The 20,891-nt window shown below is 43.1% G+C and overlaps 1 protein-coding gene across 1 annotated transcript in view; it reads right to left on the bottom strand.

Moving 5' to 3' along the window:
• The window catches only part of Vcf1 (VCP nuclear cofactor family member 1), a 23,071-nt gene continuing 2,180 nt past the window's right edge, over positions 1-20,891 (bottom strand). Inside the window, exons 2-3 of the mRNA XM_050140479.1 lie at positions 16,857-16,956; positions 1-616 (exon numbers count right to left, since the gene is read on the bottom strand). Of these exons, the coding sequence (XP_049996436.1) occupies positions 380-616; positions 16,857-16,956 (337 nt within the window). The 3' untranslated portion in view covers positions 1-379. The remainder of the gene's footprint in view (positions 617-16,856; positions 16,957-20,891) is intronic.

A 20,891-nucleotide genomic window follows, 5' to 3' on the forward strand; every position in this document is an offset into this window, starting at 1 on the left:
TATTCTTTACTAGTTTATTGAGTTAAAAAAAAAAAAAAAAAACTGAAGATCCCACATTTTTAAGAGGCTCTTACATACAGTAAATGTCTGACGGATGTGGAAATCAGTCAGAGACTTCCTCAAACACTGCCATGACATGGACTTGATGCCCTCTCTCAAAAGAATCCTATAAAAAATTGCTCCCAAGCCCCTCTGAAATTGCAATAATGCAGCAAAACCCCACGTAAACAGCTGCCTGCTGACCCAATACTCAATATAGACTAAAAGCCAACAGGCATTTTTTTTTTCTGTGTGCAACTTTTAAAAACAAATCATTAAGTTGAAATATTCAATATGCACAGTGCTGTCCCTTCACAGAAGGCAAGAAACTGCCGGAGCATCATGTCAGAGGCCGGCCTCGGTGCTGCAGGCTGTGAAAATGGGCCTCCTTCAGGGTCTGATTGATATGGAAGTAAGGGCCTTGGCACAGTGCAGACTGCTCGGGCAGCACCGGCTGGGGGGTGCTGGGGCAGGATCCAGGGATGATGTGGCTCAAGCTGCTCTCTGGCCCACTGGCCCTGTCCGGGCTGTTGATGCTGCTGTTGCTGCTGCTCCCACCGCTGTCGCTGCTCGAAGACTGAAAGAAAAAGAAAGGCCAGGGTCATATCAGCCAGTCTTCCTGAAAAAAGACTTTACTTGGGCTTAAAATAAGACACCCTGTTAAGAGTCTTCTTTGTAAGGGCTCAGAAAATTCCACTGTGATTTTTCTTTAAATTAAAGGCAAATGCCTTTAATCCCAGAACTCAGGAGGCAGAGGCAGGTGGCTCTCTGTGAGTTCAAGGCCAGCATGGTCTCCAGAGTGAGTTTCAGGACATCTGGGGATACACAGAGAAACCGTCTCCAAAAACAAAAGATCCATTGTGTATGTGTTCAGCGCTTTCAGTCACTCATCTTTTGATGGACACCTAAGATGACTCCATCTTGCTGCTATGAAAAGAGCAATACACACAAATGCACAAGTGCTGTATGGTGGGATGCCCAGGAGTGGTCCTCTGGGTCGTACGGCAAGAACAATGAAAGCATGATATTAAGCTCTCCCAGACTTTATGTGCAACTAGAGAGGGGTCATGAGAAGAAAAAAGATTTTAAGGATGTGGGATGGACAGTGTGATACAACATATGAGACGTGAAAATGGGAAGAGGGCTCCTCGGGTGACACAGGAGGAGGAAAAATCCCCCAAAAAGTATATACTGAACCACCACAAAGAAACTGCTATTTCATGTGCTCACAACACTGGGCTTCTCACACACAACTACCCTGTCAGGTAGGAAGTGCTGGGTCTAATACATGGACCTTGACTGCACACCCTTCACCTACATCTTATTTCTTCACTTCTTTGTTTCAACCTCTCATTCAATCCACCACTTCCAATAAACAAAGGTGTTTAGTTCTCAGATTCAAGGAAAGTATCAGCTACTTACTGGGTACAGGGATAGAAAAGGCATGCCCTGTCCACAAAATGAACCACTGACACAGGTAACTGACAACCTGCACACAAAATAATGTCCTGTAACTACTTAAGTAGAATACAAAACACACTTAAAAATTAGCCTGTCCACCTTGGTGCCAACACACAATGTGTCTCTGAGTATGTGCCCCTGTGCCCTCTCACAGCATGACCTAACATTTATTTATCTTTAAAAAAAAAAAAGATTAATTTATCACATATACAATGTTCTGCATGCCAGAAGAGGGCATCAGATCTCATTATAGACGGTTGTGAGCCACCATGTGGTTGCTGGAGTTGAACTCAGGACCTCTGGAAGGGCAGGCAGCACTCTTAATCCCTAAGCTCTCTCTCCAGCCCACATTTACTTATTTTAAAGAAGCTAATCAGAGGCTTTATCAGAGCAAGTCACTTGAAAAATGTCTGCCTTTCAACACTAGAATTAAAAATACCCTCTTTTATCTGGGAAGGAATCAAAACCTAAGGAAGGGGTACAAATTGAGCTGGTTTAGAATCTGGTTTGAAATTTGGCTCTTTGCTATATATATCTAATGTACGTTCCCTTGACAAAGGTATTTGCTTTGAAATATGTTTACAGCTACGTAAAGTCTATACATGAAAGAAAAGACTAGAAAGAAAACAGACCAAAGTAGTTACTCCGTTAGAATGGGAGAATTATGGGGCTGGAGAAATGGCTCAATGGTTAGGAGTACTGGCTGCTCTTCCTCAGGACCTGAGTTCAATTCCCAGCAACCACATGACGGCTCACAACCATCTGTAATGGGATCTAATGGCTTCTTTTGTCTGATGCTCTCTTCTGTCATGCAGGCATACATACAAATAGAGCACTCATATACATAAAATACATAAAACAAATCTTAAAAGAATGGGAGGACTAAGAGCACTCCCTGTGCACACTCGCTATGTTTCCTTTTAAAAGGTGGGCCTTGCCCACCTCCCAGTGCTCTCTCTGTCTCTGGCCACTCTTGTCCCCAGGGACCCATCTCTGCCTCCTTCTCTTCTTCTTTTTCTCTGTCCCCTTTTCTGCCCCTTCTCTCTCCTCTTCCAATAAAACTCCCATGTGAAAAGAAAAAAAAAGAATGGGAGGATTATAGATACCTTTTCCCCCTCTATCAATTTTTCTGTAGTTATATATTTCCATTAAAAATAGGATTTAAGATTTATTTTATGTGTATGAATGTTTTGCTTGCATATATGTATGTGCACCATGTGCCCAAAGAATTTAGAAGATGTTGGCTCCCCTGAATCTGGAGTTAAATGGTTGCCAATTACCATATGGGTGCAGAGAATTAAACTCAGGTCTTCTGTAAGAACAACCAGCATTGTTAACCACGGAGCATCTCTCCATCCCATAAAAACAAGGTTTATAAATGCTTCCAGATCTATATTTTCAAAGTGATTATTAAGTCCTAGCTCTAGGTACTAATATGCATACAGGTAACTCACCTGAAACAGTCAAAATGCACTGCTTAGAAGCATCGATTGGTACACCTGACACCCACATATGATTTAAGCTACTCAGCACAAGCACATACTCAGTGCTCACAGGTAGTGTCTGTGCAATTAAAGCAGTATTCAATTTTCTTTTCCTTTTTATTGTTGTTGTCTATTTGTTTTTCGAAACAGGGCTCTGTAGCCCTGGATATCCTGGAACTCCCCAGTAGATTAGACTGGCCCTGAACGTAGAGGTCTGCCTGCCTCTGCTTCCTGAGTGCTGGCCTTAAAAGCATGCACCATCACAGCCCTGCTGGAGTTAAATAAGTCTTAAAGCCAATGCCAAAACAAAAAGCTTACTCTACAAAGGCCTCTCCCAAGCTACCTTAACAGGCTAGAATGGCTACCTACACTGTGGTCATGGATATTTAAGTAGGTCACTACCCTAGATCAGAAAGAAACTCATGGAGCAAAAAGTTCTGTTTCTTAGTCTGCTTTCTTTACTGTCTTTCATTACAGGCACTTTCTGAAAATCATAGGCAGAACCAGAGTTAACTAAGTCTTTAGTGTGTCAAATTTGCATGTATTTCAAACTGTATCAGCCAAAATTACACTGTTCAGAAAAGATGAAAGCTCACTAAGAGGTCAAGGAGCTCTTTTTTAAAAAGTATGCTTCTAACTAGCTGGTCTTGGTGGGGTTTCTCAAGCTGCAGCCTCCAGATGTAGTCCAGGCTGGCCTGGCATGTGTATCATGCCTTCCTCAGCCTCCCACGTGCTAAGATTATAGGTAGATGTCGCCATGTCCAATGCTCCAGTTCATTTTTTTGTTTGTTTCCTAGTTCATTTTTAAATCTTGCAAACCAACTCATGGTAACATGGGTAAAATGTCTCACAAACAAACCTAACTGGTCAAACTAGTTAAACTGAAATACATTCATTACATATATATGCACAAAATTATTCTCAGCACTACCAGAGATGCCAGAAACTTACACATCTAAGAAGTCACTTTTTCTTCAGACTAAACCCTACATATAATGTATCATCTGGGTTGTTTGTTTCTTTTTCTTGGACTGGCTAGTTCCAAGACAGCCAGGGTTATACAGAGAAACCCTGTCTTGGAGAAAGAAAAAAAAAAAAACCAAGAGTATTAGGGCAGCACAAATTGGACTCAATGAGTGTTTTAAAAGAGAAAGAAAACGCAAAGTCGAGCAGGTAGGGAAGTAAGAAGCAGGGGAAGAGGGTTAATATGATCAAACCACACTATAAAATTCTGGAAATATTAACAGAATATTTTTGATTTTTTTAAAAAAAACTTTTCTTTGCCATATATATATATACATCTCTGTGTGTATAGTGTACATCACATCAAAAAAAGGCATTTAGAATTTGGATCTTCTATTTTATTTAACTACTTATTTACCTATTTAACTATTTGTTTACTTTCGTTTTTTAAAGCCCCCATGAGTGTGTGTGTGTGTGAGAGAGAAAGTGAGTGAGAGAACGAGAAAGAGAGAGAGAGAGAAAGTGAGAGTGAGAGAGAGAACGAGAACCATAAGGAAAGAATGTTACTACAAAACAGAGTAAGGTCTTTAGTTACTTACAACTTTGAGACAGACTGAAAAAAGCTACTGATCTATATCAGTCAGACTCTAGGAAGGTTGCTCTGCTTCCATGACTAACCACAAGAACTGAGAAGCTTGTGGCTGGAATGAGTCCTCCAGAGGAGCCTCTCACCAAGGCCTTCCCTCACCCTCCAGAAAAGAGGAGGAACGGGACAAGTGGTGCAGGGCATCCAGGAGCTGCCTGTGGGCAGGGCAAGCAGGCCGGCCCCTGGGATGAGCTGCTCACCGGTCTCTGAGCACCAACAGTCGCCCTGTGCTCCCTCAGCCACAGGTGAAACAGTGAAATGGGCAAAGACTGATCAAGCTGCTCTCAGTCAGTGATGCTACCTTTCAGGATCAGATGGCTGGAAGGAAATGCTCCTATGTGATGGAACACAGTTCTGAGTTCAAACTGCCATGCTGTCCAGAGGAACTATCCTATCCCTGTTATACCTGCATCTGAAGGCACCAAATTCTTTTGCCCAAATTGGTTCCCTGCTGTTTGCTAATAATCTCATGGAAACACTGACAACTCTGAAGAGTTCCGTTACTAAAACCCATGGAGAGTCAAGAGTCCAGGCGGTCATTATATCCTCATGACTGCTGCAGGGTGGTGCAGCCGGAAGGGCACTGTCCTGACCAGACATTCTGGAGTCACTTGTGGGCTTCTGGCACACTTGCCAGAACACCAGCTGTTCTCATGCCCACTGGCTGCTATGTGCATGTCACCAGGGCTGCTCAAGCAGTTGGTAAACATTTACTGAGCTCAACTGAGGAAAATGGTGGTAATGCATCCACAGATAACCAGTCCACAGCTACTGCTGGGAAAGAAATGCAGTGGTGCATGCTGGGTAAGTTCCACTGGTCCATGAGGAAAACTTGGAATAGGCAGGGAATGACAAAGCAAGGCAAGCAGCAAAGTACAAACAAATGGAAAAAGAGTGTCCTGAGGGTGACAGGCTCAGTGTGACACACCTGGACGGTGTCAAGAGCTGGTAAAACAGAACACAAAGAGAGATCATGGCCAGATTACAAGAGCCACTGAGGCACAAGCAGAGGTTCCAAACACTCAAGTCATGCTCAGATCCGCCCCAGGGAGTTAGGATCCCAAAGATCTGTGTACGATGAGGTCTGGAGAGATGGAAAAGAGGCCTACTAATGTTTCCTCATAGGCCAAGCAGGAAGCAGGCACAGGGCCTGGAAGTGTTGCAGGTGTGTGTCATACCCAACAGGGGGCTGTGAGGGCCCTGGTAGGACATGCACATAAGAGCAGGAGACACCCGGAATCATTTGCTGAGTATCAACTACTGCTCACACCCCCACGAAGTTTAGTCAACAAGGAAGCCCAGCAAGGAGAAGAGGGAGGGAAGGTCCCTGAGAAAACACCAGACGGCTGCAAACAAAAGACAGCTGGGGGTAGGGAAAGGAAGAGGCACCTAAGAAGCTATAGATGGGTGAGTTAGGAAGCAAGAGGGGCAAAGTAGCAGACCAGAGAAGATCTATGTTCAAGCTGAGAGGTGCAAAGAAATAAGAAAAACCAGCAGTCACCCCGGGACACTGACAAGCTGTGTGACAGACAGGAAGATGCAGGTCTGCGGTGCAGAATGAATACACAAGGAAGGTCATCTTTAGTTTCTCAAATTGCTCACCAGAAATGCTGCTCCTCTGGGTAGGCTTGCCTGTAATTCTATTCTTACCAGGCTGGGACATTAGCTTAAACGATAACCCCTTTATACCATAGCAGAAATTAAACACCTCTAAATATGGCTTTCTACTCCTAAACTTTCAAAACCTGCCCAAGCAAGCATATTAACTGTGGAGTCTCTCTGCTTCATAAAGTCATAACTTAGCCAGGCATGGCAGTATGCCTGCAGTTCCAGCACTCTGGAGATGTAGGTAGGAAGAGCAGCCTGGGCCAGCCTAGGCCATCTGGGCTGTAAGACTCTCAAAATGCAAACAAAACTGAGTACAGGACAGAGAGAAATAAGCCATCAAGGATGGAAGCCTCCTCCCTGCCGGCTACTTGTCACACTGCTAAAGGACAGGATGCTATGCAGGCTGCTGAGGGAGCACTCTGAGTCTTTCTCAGCTGTGTTACACTACTGACCAGCCAGTGCCTATGGCACTGAATCCATAAGGTAAACCAACCTCCCGTGTTGTATGTGAGACCTATTCCAAGGGAAGGATTCAACCGGTACCATAAACCTGTCCACATGCTGGAGGGTGGAGAGGACCTAGGCCTCAGCAGAGAAGCTAAATGGACATGATGTGCCCATCAAACTGCTATCTCAATCACGGTGTTTCTACCTACAGATTAGTGTAGGCAAGTGGTAAGGGATAGATACTCAGCCACAGGTGGGACTTCCGTAATGCCTCCTCCTTAACATCAAAGGTTGGGAAGGAAAGAATGGAGGTGTCAGAGGGAGGACTAGAGGATACAGAACGCCTGTGAGGTCTTGTCTCAGAGGAGCAGTGTTTACTGGCCAAGACCTTTGCAAGATCAGACCTGCCTAGGCTAGTGAGATGGCTCAGGGGTAAATGTACTTTACTGCCATGCCTAACAACCTGAATTCAGCAGCCGGGACCCACACATACTATAAAAAGAAAACCAACTTCCACAAGTTTTTCACTGTTCTGGGTGAATATAATACTAAATAAATAAATGCAATTTTTAAAAGTTAAAAGATTAGGCTGGAGAGATGGCTCAGTGATTAAGAGCACTGGCTACTCTTCCAAAGGTCCTGAGTTCAACTCCCAGCACATGGTGGCTCACAACCATGAGATATAGCGTCCTCTTTTGACATGCAGGTAGAACAGTATCCCCGTGACCTATATGCACACAATGGTAGCAGAGGGGGAAGGGATTCACAAACCTTCACTCCTCCCTGAGTATCTATAGAAAGCTAATGGTTGCAGGGCAAGGTTTCAACATGCTCTGTGGTACATCCATTGCAAGAAGCCTATATGCTCCTAGAATAACTTCACCCACAATCTTAAAAACAACCCTAAGGAAACTCAGTAGGTCATCAAAAATAGTAAATCAAAAAATAAATGAAGACAGAGAGAAGTGATGTGGGAGTATCATATATCAATCTGTTGATTTCATTGGTTAAGTAATAAACACACTGCTTGGCCTCATAGGTTAAAGCATTGGTGGGAGGAGTAAACAGAATAGAATTCTGGGCGGAAGAGGAAGTGAGGTCAGACTCTGCTCTGCTCCCGGACAGACCCGACAGCTCTGCTCTCTGGAGCAGAGACGCCATGCTCAGCTCTCCCAGGCAACTCCAACCCAGGATGGACATAGGCTAGAATCTTCCCGGTAAGCGCACCTTGGGGTGCTTACACACATCATTAGAAATGGGCTAGTCCAGGTGTGAGAATTAGCCTGTAAGGGCTAGAGTCCATGGGCCAAGCAGTTCTTAAATGAATACAGTTTGTGTGTTGTTATTTCGGGCATAAGCTAGCCAAGCGACCAGGGTGTTGGGGACGCAGCCCCGCTGCTCATATTTCAACAGAGGTTCTGGGAAGGAAAGGAAGAAAGGGGGAAAGAGGGAGTAAATATGATAAAATACATGTATGCATAAGGTGGCCATAATAAAGCCCATTATTGTGTATAATTAACATATGCCAACTAAAATAATCAGAAACAGAAAGCTTGTGTGTATTTATCACCTAGACTCACTCTTTATCCTCCCTTTACCATGGAAGGAAGGAGGGAGGAAGGGAAGAAGGAAAATAATTTTCTTTAACTTGTTTTTATTGAGCTAAATATTTTTTCTCTGCTCCCCTGCTCCCCTGATATGGGAGTCCCCTCTGTGTGTTACTTTTCTTGGTTAATGAATAAAGAAACTGCCTTGGCCTGTTGATAGGGCAGAACTTAGGTAGGCAGGGAAGACAGAACTGAGTGCTGGGAGTAGGAAAGAATCAGAGAGACGCCATGGATTCGCTGAAGACAGATGCTGGGAATTTTACCCAGAAAGCCACTGCCACGAGGCGATATATAGATTAATAGAAATGGGTTAAGTTAATATAAGAGTTAGCCAATAAGAAGCTATAGCTAATGGGCCAAGCAGTGTTTTAATTAATACGGTATCTGTGTGGTTATTTCGGGGCTAAGCTAGCCAGGCAGCCAGGAAGAACAAGTGGCCTGGCTCTCCTTGCAACACTCCCTCCCTCCCTCTCCCCTCCCCTTCAACCCTCTCCCATTAACCCCATACTCATAATTTACTCAGGAGATCTTGTCTTTTTCTACTTCCCATGTAGATTAGATCCATGTATGCCTCTCTCAGGGTCCTCTTTGTTGTTTAGGTTCTCTGGGATTGTGAATTATAGGCGAGTTTTTCTTTGTTTTATGTCTAAAAGTCACTTATAAGTTAGTATATACTATATTTGTCTTTCTAGGTCTGGATTACCTCACTCAATGTTGTGTTTTCTAGATCCATCCATTTGCCCCCAAATTTCAAGATGTCATTTTTTTTTTCATTCTGTAGCACTCCATTGTGTAAATGTATATTTTCCTTATCCATTCTTCAATTGAGGAGCATTTAGGTTGTTTCTAGGTTCTGGCTATGACAAACAATGCTGCTATAAACATAGTAGAACACATGTTTTTATGGCACCATTGAGCATCCTTTAAATGTATACCCAAAAGTGGTATTACTGGGTCTTGAGAAAGGTTGTTTCCTAATTTTCTGAGAAATCGCCAAACTGATATCCAAAGGGGCTGTACCAGCTTGCACTCCCACCACAACAATGCAGGAGTGTTCCCTTTACCTTACATCCTCTCCAACATAAATTGTCATCAATGTTTTTGATCTTGGCCATTCTTACAGGTGTAAGATGGAATCTCAAGAGTTGTTTTTATTTGCATTTCTCTGATGACTAAATGTTGAACATTTCCTTAAGTGTCTTTCAGCCATTTTAGATTCATCTGTTGAGAGTTCTCTGTTTAGGACTGTACCCCATTTTTTATTGGATTATTTGTTCTTTTGATGACCAATTTCTTGAGTCCTTTGCATATTTTTAAGATCAGCCCTCTGTCCAATGTGGGGTTGGTGAAGATCTTTACCCATTCTGTTGGTGCTGCTTTGTCTTGTTGACCATATCCTTTGTTTTACAGAAGCTTCTCAGTTTACAGAGGTCCCATTTATTAACTGTTTCTTTTGGTGTCTTTGCTACTGGGGGTTATATTTAGAAAGTGGTCTCCTGTACCAATGTGTTCAAGTGTACTTCCCACTTTCTCTTCTATGAGGTTCAGTGTGGCTGGCTTCATGTTGAGGTCTTTGATCCATTTGGACTTGAGCTTTGAGCACGGCAATAGATCTGGATCTATTTTTATTCTTCTACATGTTGATGTCCAGTTATGCCAGCAGCATTTGTTGAATATGCTTTCTTTTTTTCCATTTTATATTTGTTGCTTCTTTGTCAAAAATCAGGTGGTCGTAGGTGTGTGGATTATTATCCGGGTCTTCGATTCGGTTCCACTGGTCCTCCTGTTTGTTTTTATGCCAATACCAGGCTATTGTGATGCCTCCACAAGTTCCTTTATTGTACAGGACTGTTTGGGCTATTCTAGGTTTTTTTGCTTTTCCATATGAAGTTGACTGTTTTGGCTAAGACTGCCATTTTTACTATGTTAGTTCTACCTACCCAAGAGCATGGGAGATCTTTCCATTTTCTGGTGTCTTCTTCAATTTCTTTCTTCAAAGATTTACAGTTCTTGTCATACAGGTCTTCCACTTGTTTGGTTAGAATTACTCCAAGGTATTTTTTATGTTATTTGTGGCTATTATGAAGGGTGATATTTCTCTAATTTCTTTCTCAGTCCAATTTATTATCTGTGTAAAGGAAGGCTACTGATTTTTTTTTTTTTTTTTGAGTTAATCTTGTATCCTACTACATTACTGAAGCGTTTATGAACTGTAGAAGTTCCTTGGTAGAATTTTTTGGGTCACTTAGTAAACTATCTTATCATCAGCAAATAGTGAGTTTGACTTCTTTGGAGGAAGATCATTTTATAGTTTTTATTTGATTGGTTTTTTTGGCTTTTTGTTTATTTGTTTTTGAGACATGGTCTATGTAGCTCAGGCTGTCCTGGAACACACTATTTAGGGCCAAGCTGGCTTCACAGAAATTTGCCTGAATCTGCCTCCTGAATGTTGTGATTAAAAGTATGTCACACTTATGCCATGCTATACCCATCTAGAAAAATACTTCAGTCTCTCAGGCCATAGTTTCTCTTCACCTTCATGTCCACATTCACCAATGCTTTCAATTTACATGAACCTACAAAGAAAAAACTCTCATATGCAATGTGATGGCACACTCCTATAATCCCACAGAGAGACAGTGAGGCAGGAGGATCCAAGTCTAAGGCCAGCCTTGGCTATACAAAGACAAAGCTCGTTTGTCACAGGGTTATAAACAAACTACCCCAATTCCTCACAAGAGTCAGCTAAAACAACTCTGGGTTTGGCAAATACCTACTACCCCCAAAAAGACTTAAGATGGAAAAAAATTAAGAGCTTTAGCTGGGTCTGCAATTGCAGTACTGGGAGGTGGAGGCAGGGTCACAAAAAGTAAGTTCAAGGCTATGTTGAGCTATACAGAAAAACAAAACATGACCTTGAGAGAGTTCATACACGGTGAAGAAAACCAACTCCCACAGTTGTCCTATGACCTAGACACACACACTAAGTAAATGTAGTATTAGTAAATGTAATAGTAAATTAGACAGTATATTTAATTTTAAAGCAAAATTTAAAATGACCACTTTAATATTAAACATTTCTAAAATTATGCCCAACTTGGAATTGAAGGAATGCCTCAGCAGTGAAGAGCACTGGCTGCTCTTGCAGAGGACCTGGGTTTAGTTCCTAGTACCCACATGGTTGCTCACAACCTTACGTAACTCTGGTTCCTGAAAAACCTACATCATCTTCTGACCTCCACAGACACATAGTGCAGATAAACATGCAAATAAAACACTCTTACACATGAATTGAAACTTGAAAACATCTTTTTAAAAGATTATACTAGTCCAGCAGTGCAGCATGCCTTTAATCCTAGCACTCAAGAGGCAGAGGCAAGAAGATCTCGGAGTTCAAGGTCAGCCTGGTCTACAGAGCAAGTTCCAGGACAGCCAGAGATAAACCCTGTGGGGGGAGCTAAAATAAAACAAATAAAAAATAAAACAAAACAAGCAAAAAAAATGATTCTAAACTGGGTTAGGGATGTAGCTTAGCAGTAAACACTTAGACTGGCACTTACACAAGGCTCTAGGTCCAATCCTCCAGTAAATAATAAATGAGTGAATAAATATACACAATACACATTCCCACTGTCAGCTAACAGCTACTTCTCCTCAGTTACAGCAGTGCTCATCCTGCCTCTGAAAACTCCTACATGTGTTCAACTATAACTCAACCAGCAGAGTAGCTCCTGTGAGCTACTTTACAGTTTTTTTGTTTGTTTGCTTTTGAGACAGGATTTTACATTATACCCAGGCTGGCCTAGAACTTACTATGGTAATTCAAGAACCTATGGTTGGTCTCGAATTAATGGTGAGCCTCCTACCTCAGCCTCTCAAGTAGTGGGATTACAGACATAGCCTAATCTAGTCCGTTTTTACCAGCCTTAGAAGGTGCTCAATAACATTGCTGAGTTACTCTTACAAGGGACAAAGGGGCCAGTTCCCAGCATCTCCACGGCAACTCACAACCACTCAAACTCCAGTTCCAAGGAACTCAATGCCTCTTCAGATCCCAGGGGCAATAGGGCCACATGTGATGTACATACATGCAGGTAAAACTCTCATACAATCGGTAAACTTTAAAAAAGAGGAAGGGAGGGAAGGAAAAGAAAGAGTAAAGAGAGAATTCTGCTGCCTTTATACAGGACTCAAAAGGAAGATACAAGTTAATAAATCACTTCCTGTCTTGCTCACTGAGCAAAGAGCCATGCCTGGCTTATGTGTTAACTATCAGGGTTCATTAAGAATTGCTTAAAAAAAATTAATCTTACATTAGCAAACTATACTTTAATTTAAAAATAGTGGCAGGGGCTGGAGAGATTACTCAATTGGCAAAGTGCCTGCTGCGCAAGTCTGAAGACTCAACTTTGTATCCCCAGAGCCCACATATGAAACTGGCAGTGGAAGGAATGCATCTGTAACCCCAGGGGACTACACTGGGGAGTTGGAGACAGGAGGAACTTGAAGGCTGGCTGACTAGCCAATCTAGCCAAAATGGAAAACTACAGATTCACTGAGATCTTGTCTCAAAATATAAGGTGGAGGGACAACAAGATGGTTCAGTGGGTGAAGGAACTTGCTGTGCAAGCCTGGCCACCTGAGTTTGATCCCCAGAGTCCATGTAAAGGAAGAAGGAAAGAACCACAACATTGTTCCCTGACCTCCAAACATGCAGTGTGACACACACACACACATACACTCCCGCACAAATATAATTGCATACAAATAATAATAATTTTAAAAATTAGCAACAAGGTAGAAAGCAACAGAGGAACAGACCACCCCCAATCTCACAGTCTTTGACCTGCATACATGCATGCACCATGCACACAGAAGGAAAGCCAGGTAAAGGAGAATCCTAAGGCTTACATGTCCTTAACTCTAAGTCACTGGAGTTAAAGTTTTTTAAGTCCTCAAACAATAACTCATCTCTTCACCTTTTCTTGTCTACTTCCCTAGATACTACATATCATAGCATCTACTTTGGGAAAACTTTCCAGATGATAGAATTCTGCTGTAACTGAAGTGAAGCCTAGGGTCTGGCTGCTCATGGCTATACTTAGCAAAGCCCATCTGAGCTGGCATGTCTTCTGAAAGCAGCTCACACCAGCTGAGGGCAAGCAGCCCTAAAGCCAGGCTATACGCCCCTTCCCTGCCTCCTATCAACTATGCTATTTTTCTGTGGCCCAATTTCTCCACCTGAGTGGGGAAAAGTCTTAATTAAAATGAAAGGAAGAAAGCGCACACAATGCAAAGCTCCTGCTGGCAGAGCAACTCTCCAAGTCAGGTCTCACTGCCCTTCACTCAGAACATCAAGGCGAGAGGTGTCCACCACCTCCAGCTTTAGACAACTGATCCAGTGGAACAGGTGCATGAGACAAATGCTGCACGGCCAACTGTAATGTGTAGCAAAAAAGAGCAAGTCTTAGAAGTTGATTAGAGGTAGTGATTTTAAACAAATGTCTCACAAATGGAAAAACATTACCAGATAAAGAACTCTAAAACTATTTTAGTATTTCAAGATAGCCCCGGAAATGACTGTTTTGTTTTTATGTGCATTGGTGTTGTTTATGTGCACTTTGCCTGTATATCTGTGTGAGGGTGTTGGATCCCCTTGAACTGAAGTAACAGACAGTTGTTGAGTGCTAGGAATTGAACCAGTCCTCTTAACCAATGAGCCATCTCTCCAGCCCCAGGAAATGGGCTATCTCATCCTAAAGGAAGCATATCTTGCTGACTCAGCCTCAGAATTAGAAGGTTAACTAACACTTGTATTAAGCCAGTAGTTTATTTATTACATCAACTGACAATATTAATAATTTATTCTTCTCTTTTATATACAATTATCAGAAAAGAGTTACAAACAAAAGAACCTATTCCAGTGGGGAAGTCAGTCACTACTTGGGCTTCACTTCTCACTTCAGAAGACCCCAGCCTCTGACTCTCCGGATCACCTGTTGTTCACTCATCACCCCAGCACTGAGTAAGCTCAGCACAGCACAGCAGCCTGTGTCCAGCAAGCAACACTGAAAGTAATAGTTAAGATACCAAGTTGAGGGAGCTTGCCAATGGGTGCAGACAAAGGTTGTTACCGTGGCCTTAAACTGTAATGAGGACCAGCTAGCCCACACTTCAGACTATTGATTCCAGACTAGTTCAACAGTGAAACTTCTCTGGACAAGAAAGATATGTGGACCCAAAGATTAAGTCACAAGCCACTATTATCTTCTGGAACACCAATGCATAGATGGTAGAAACTAAGTCAAGGGTATTTTCTACAAACTACAATTAAAACATAGCCTGGCATGGTGGCACACACCTTTAACCCCAGCATTCGGGAGGCAAAGGCAGGTGAATCTCTTCAAGTTTAAGGCCAGCCTTGTCTACACAGCAAGTTCCTGCTAACAAGAGCTACAGGGAGAGATCCTATCCACCCTCATCCCAAACACAACAACAACAAAAAGGTGGAGAGGAGGAAATCTCTGTAAGTTTGAGGCCAGCCAGGGCTACACAGAGAAACCCAGTCTTGAACCCCTCCCCCCCCCCCAAAAAAAATTATTAAATTAAAAATTAAAAAAAGAAAGAAAAAGAAAAGCCAGGTGGCGCATGCCTTTAATCCCAACACTCGGGAAGCAGAGGCAGGTGAATCTCTGTGAGTTCGAGGCCAGCCTGGTCTATGAGCTAGTTCCAGGACAGACTCCAAAGCTACAGAGAAACCCTGAAGAAAGAAAGAAAGAAGGAAGGGAGGGAGGGAGGGAGGGAGGGAGGGAGGGAGGGAGAAAGAAAAAGAAGACAGACAACAAAATCAAGTCCAGTGAGGCAGTTCAGCAGGCAAAGACATTGCCCAAGTCTGACAATCAACTTGATTCCCACACGGTGGAAGGATTTGAGAACCAGTGCCTCTATGCATCATTATCCTCTGCCCTCCACAGTGCCCACCTCCAGGACACACACAAATGAAGATAAGTAAAGATTTTTTTTAATTTTTAAAAAGGAAACAAAATTTTTAGGTTAAAAAAGATGACATTTTTAAGCCTGTTCTAAAGCATCAAAACCACAGACAGGATGGTGGCAAGCCATGGCCGCTACTTTTTGACCTAAGATGTTCACAGCACACTCTGGCCTCTGGTTTCTGTCACCCCCAGTATTTCCTCAATCATTCCATTCAACCAAACCTCAACTTCTTTTCACCTAAAGACTTTTTTGTTTTGTTTTCGAGACAGGGTTTCTCCGTGTAGTTCTGGCTGTCCTCAAATTCACTCTGTAGACCAGGCTGTTCTCGAACTCACAAGATCCGCCTACTTCTGCCTCAAGAGTGCTGGGACTAAGGGTATGTCATCCACCTACCCCACCCCTCCCCAGACAGGCTAAACACTTTTTTAAAGAAGAAAAAAGTAAACTAAGATTTTAAAAGAAATGTTATCAGAACTCAAGCCTAATCATGACAAGAACATACTCTAGATTTGTTTATTAGCTGGTTCTAAAACATGAATGTCAGTACCCCCATTGGTGACTTTGGATTATTAGCTAAGAGTCTAGATATGAGCCAAACCCTGTTAATGGAACCAAATACAGCAGGATGTGTTCAGTGTCTAAGAACCCAGATGTCTGTCACCGTAGCATGACAACTGTTAGGAGCCAGAATGTTTAGGCAGCATGATTCACCAACAGCACTTTAACCTTGAGTCCTATTATCAATCCCCAACTTCACAAAATAAAATAAAATAAAATAAAATAAAATAAAATAAAAATCCCCCACAGCAGAGTACTCTTTCTGGAAAACATAAAATGCAAAAAACTTTGAGTGTGCTTCCCACCTTTACCTCACTCTCCTCCCCTCACAGCCTTGTGGAAGAACAGTTTCTAGCACAGAGATGGCACAGCGGTTAAGAGCACTGGCTGTTCTAGAGGTTCTGAGTTCAATTCCCAGAAACCACATAGTGGCCCACAGATGAGATCTGGTACCCTCTTTTGGCCTTTCTTTTAAAAATAATGTAAAATAAAAACCCTGTAACAAGGGATCTGTGGCTGGGCGGTGGCGGTGCATGCCTTTAATCCCAAGACAAAAAAGGGGTCCATGTACACACTCTGCTATCTAGAGCTGCTACTGAATGCAAGTAACAAATATGCCTCCCATAAATCACCAGGAAATGTAAAATTAGAGGATTCAAAGATGGCTTCCAAAGTCCAAGAAACGATTATAAATAAATGGGGTAAGGGTGGGTGAAAATGAACATGTGCACACTGCTTACCTGGCAGGACAGACAGTCAGTCCCTATCTTCCTCAAAGAGGCTTTGATTCAAAAGTAGAAATACAGGTTGCCTAGTGTGCCAGCACATAACTGCAATCCCAGCACTAAGGGAAAGAACAGCCACAAACTTGAGGCCAACCAGGTTTGTGTTCCAGGCTAGTCAGGGCTACTCATCAAAACTCTGCCTTAACATAATGATGCAAAGAAGCAAGTAAAGGCAGGTGAGGTGTTCTTGGAAAAATGAACTTCTTCCAATTATACAATGGAGACCAGGTCATGCAGCTGAGCCTGCGGTCATTCTGCCTACCTCTGTGTCCCAGGAGTCCTGGAAGATGGGGTTCCTACTGCTTCTTTTGGTCTGGGGTGGTAGGTGGTTGTCATCATCATTGCCATTTCTTCTCCTTTTCCTAAAATTTAAACACAAAGAAGAAAAATAAGCAGTTAGGGAGCTTGCAGATACTTCAATTATAAACCACAACAACACACACAAAAATGCACCCTCTAGGCTAAAAAAATTAATCTACCACTGTTGGATCCTAGAGTCCAAACACCGAGGAGGAGTCACCCCAAGAGACCACCTCTCACACCACAGCTGATGTAAAAGCATGAGGATTTTATTAATTCTGTCATGACAGGATCTTTCAGCATTTGGGAGGCCAGAAAAACCCCAAAGAGCTGGTACAGGCTACTTTTAAAGGAAAAAGCCACAGAAGCAAGGTGGGTGTCTGGGGGTTGTTCTTTGATTATTATGTTTGGCTTATTCAAAAGGGCTATTACCAATAATTGGCTGGAGAGCAGTTGCCAGGTAAGATAAAACATCTAAGAATCACGTTGACCCCTTTCCCAGGGGCTGAATGAAATCAAGTCTCCAGGAGGCCTCCCACCTGGCACATACATCAGGAACTGGGTCAACAACTTAAAGGTTATCTATACCCCAATTTCTGGAGAACATTCACACAGACTAATTGTTAGATTCCTGGTTGGGGGGGACACTATAGCTGAGAAGCCTCAGAGTTGTCAGAAATGGCTTTAGTTATTTTAAGAGTTCTACTACAACCACGACACCCCAGTGGGAGAATTCTAATATTTCAATGCTGGACACTAAGCAGAGAGAGCTAGTGAGGCCGAGCCTTACAGAGAAAGACTAGTTTCCAAACACCTGCTGGGAACAGAGAAACAGGAGGGTACCAACTCAATTTCCTTTGCCACAAATCCTAAAATTATAACTCTAACCCCACTCCACTCCCTGCCCCACGGAGCACTGAAGTGAGGATGCTGACTGCCTGTTTGTCCTGAAATACACACAACATGCTGCCACACAGAATGCAGAGGTGAGAGGTCCTAAGGCCCTGCTGGGGTGGGGGTGGGGGGGCAGTTTCTTTTCTGAGCCATCACTGAAAACGCTTGGCTACACCACCATCACCGTTACATCACTGCGCTGGACTGTCACTCAGTGACAGAATATTCTGGTTAAAACTGCCAGGTAAAAGGGGGGGAATAAATCACATCTTTCTCCAGCAAGTGCGTTCAGTCAGTATAAGAGAATATTTGTTTATTTAAACTATCTACAAGAATTAGGGCCATCAGAAGGATTTTCATCCCAAACTAGAAAACAGGAATAAATCAAAGGAGGAAGAGCTCCAGCCCCAACTGCCTGGGATAACCTGCCCAAAATGACAGCCACTAATAACGTGGCCATTTAATTTTTTTTTTTTTTTTTTTTTTTTTTTTGCTTTTTCGAGACAGGGTTTCTCTGTGGTTTTGGAGCCTGTCCTGGAACTCGTTCTTGTAGACCAGGCTGATCTCGAACTCACAGAGATCCGCCTGCCCGCCTCCCAAGTGCTGGGATTAAAGGCGTGTGCCACCACTGCCCGGCGGCCATTTAAATTTAAATAAAACAAAATTTAAAATCCACATCCTGCTGGGTATGATGGCTTGCATGTCTAATCCCAGAATTCAGGAAGCAGAGGCAGGAGAATCACTGCAAGTTCAAGGCCTGTTCTGTACAGTGAGCTCCAGGTCAGCAATCTAAGTCTGTCTCAAAAAAAAAAGCAAAATTAATTAATTTAAAAATAAAAAAATCTAATTACTGCCAGGCACAGTGGCTATGCCTATAATGCCAGCAAGCAGGGAGCTGAGGCAGGACAATCACTGCACATTTGAGGCCAGCCTGGCCACATCCTGAGACCTTATCTCCTTACACTGAGCAGCAGTCTGTTCGCTACAGAAGCTCTACTGGATCACCATATGGAGCTTTGACTCAGCACAGAGTGCCAGGCGCATCTCATCACCAGTATACAGAGAATGGCCAACAAAACAAAACCAGGCTGTGCCCAACCCTGTCATCAGCCAGCACCTCCTTCAGCTTACTTCACACAGCTACCCCAGACTCGGACAGGCCACCTACTACCTTCCCAGTCTCACTGCTCAACTATGACCAAGCACTCACTGGACCACTCAGAGTGCCAGGACTCACTCATCCCAAGATGTGTCTAATGCCAGCCCCTGCTGCTCTTACACCAGCCTTCAGTACTGAAGCTAACTTCCTCACAGGCTGAGTCACATCAACCCAATGTGCTACTAGCGCATTCACGAGAGGCTGGCTGCAGCCCTGCAGCTTCTGCTGCTGTAGCCATGCCCAGCATAAATACTGTGGGAGCACACAATCCCTAACATCTTCATGCACAATCACAGTTAACCACATAGAACGATTTCCAGGACAACCAGGGCTACACAGTGAACCCCCCCCCCCAATAAACAAACATATACAAAGAAAAAAAAAATCAAGAATAAAATTTATCAAAGACTACAGACAGGAACTCCTGCTTCACTGGGGAAAAAAAAGACTAATTTATTATGGAAAATGTTATAAAACAGGCAACTTACTTGGGGATGTAAAGTAAAGCAATGTTTGCTGGGAGTCATGACAAAGAAAAGCTCAGAGGCAGTAGACTGCCCACACGTCGATTATCAGTGTGCCGACAGCTGGCTATGCTGGGGCTGCTGAGTCACTCCCACCGACTTCATGAGCCTGACCAAAAACTATTTATTATGTCCTCATCGGTAGCAGGGCATGCTTCCTCCCGGTAACGAGACTAGGAGGGCTGCTCTCTAGTTCCCATCTATCTACCCCGAGAAAGCCATGTGAGAGAGCTGTCAGTTTTCTCACGGTACAAGTGCCATCTCTTGGGCCTTTGAGTTGTCCTCTCCTTTGGATAGTAATGAGTTAAGAATGAGCTCTACGAATCCTCCATTTTCGTTGTTCTTGGCTGTTATTAGATAACTAGAAGCAGCTTTCAATCGCCTTATTACTAAGGCGCCCTGTAATTGATCAGATTCTCTCCTTTCCACCTAGGTAAAGAAAACTGTTGGACATCTATTACCCCAAGGACGGTGGACTCCATCACTTTCCTTATTTCTCTTCTGTCCTATCTTGCTGGTCCTCTGGAGAACCTAGGCAGATGGAATCAGAGTACAGAAACTGCCTCTCAAATGGTTTTGTGTGTCTGTTTGTTTGTTTGTTTTGAGACAAGGTCTCACACTATGTAGCCTGGCTGGCCTGGACATCAAGTTGATCTCAAATACAGATTGATTCTCTGTCTTATGAGTGCTGGCTGGGATCAAAAGCAAGTGTAACTACACCTCATGTCACGTGTTTCTTTAAAAGAGTTTACTTCTTGCTGTGGGGCATCTCTCCCCACGATTCATACGTAAAAATTAGGGCTGTGTAGTAAGTCAGGCTTTCTTACCACCCACATGCCCACCATTCTACAACCTGCACAGTCGACTGCCAAAGTCTGAAAAAAGTCTGAGCTCAGCTCTTCATCTTTTAACTGAGGGACCAGATTCAGAGACAGGAACTGCCTTGGAGATAAAGACACTGTAGCTGGCCAAGCTAACTCATGGGTGAAGAGAAAAAGTAGGCAAGAAAGATCTGTCCTCACCAAAGCGCTCATTTTAAAGAAGTCACCAGAAGACAGAAACACACTACGACTCCTGTAAATTAGATATATAAAAGAATCTACAGTCAGTAACTCAGATTACTAGCTTACAGCACTATATAAAAGAATCTACAGTCAGTACAAACTCAGATTACTAGTTTACAGAACTATAGAAAAAAAATCTAGCTGGGCGGTGGTGGTGCACGCTTTTAATCCCAGCAGAGGCAGAGGGGGGGGGGATCTCTGGGTTCAAGGCCAGCCTGGTCTACAAGAGCTAGTTCCAGGACAGGCTCCAAAGCCAAAGAGAAACCCTGTCTCAAAAAAACCAAAAACCAAAACAAACAAACAAACAAACAAATCTATTCCTGGTAGAAAACACTGGGGTTTGTCAGGTGAGGGAG

This window comes from Alexandromys fortis, unplaced genomic scaffold (assembly GCF_014885135.2).
Source record: "Alexandromys fortis isolate MF-2015 unplaced genomic scaffold, M_Fortis_MF-2015_v1.1 scaffold_39, whole genome shotgun sequence".
Lineage (NCBI taxonomy): Eukaryota > Metazoa > Chordata > Mammalia > Rodentia > Cricetidae > Alexandromys > Alexandromys fortis.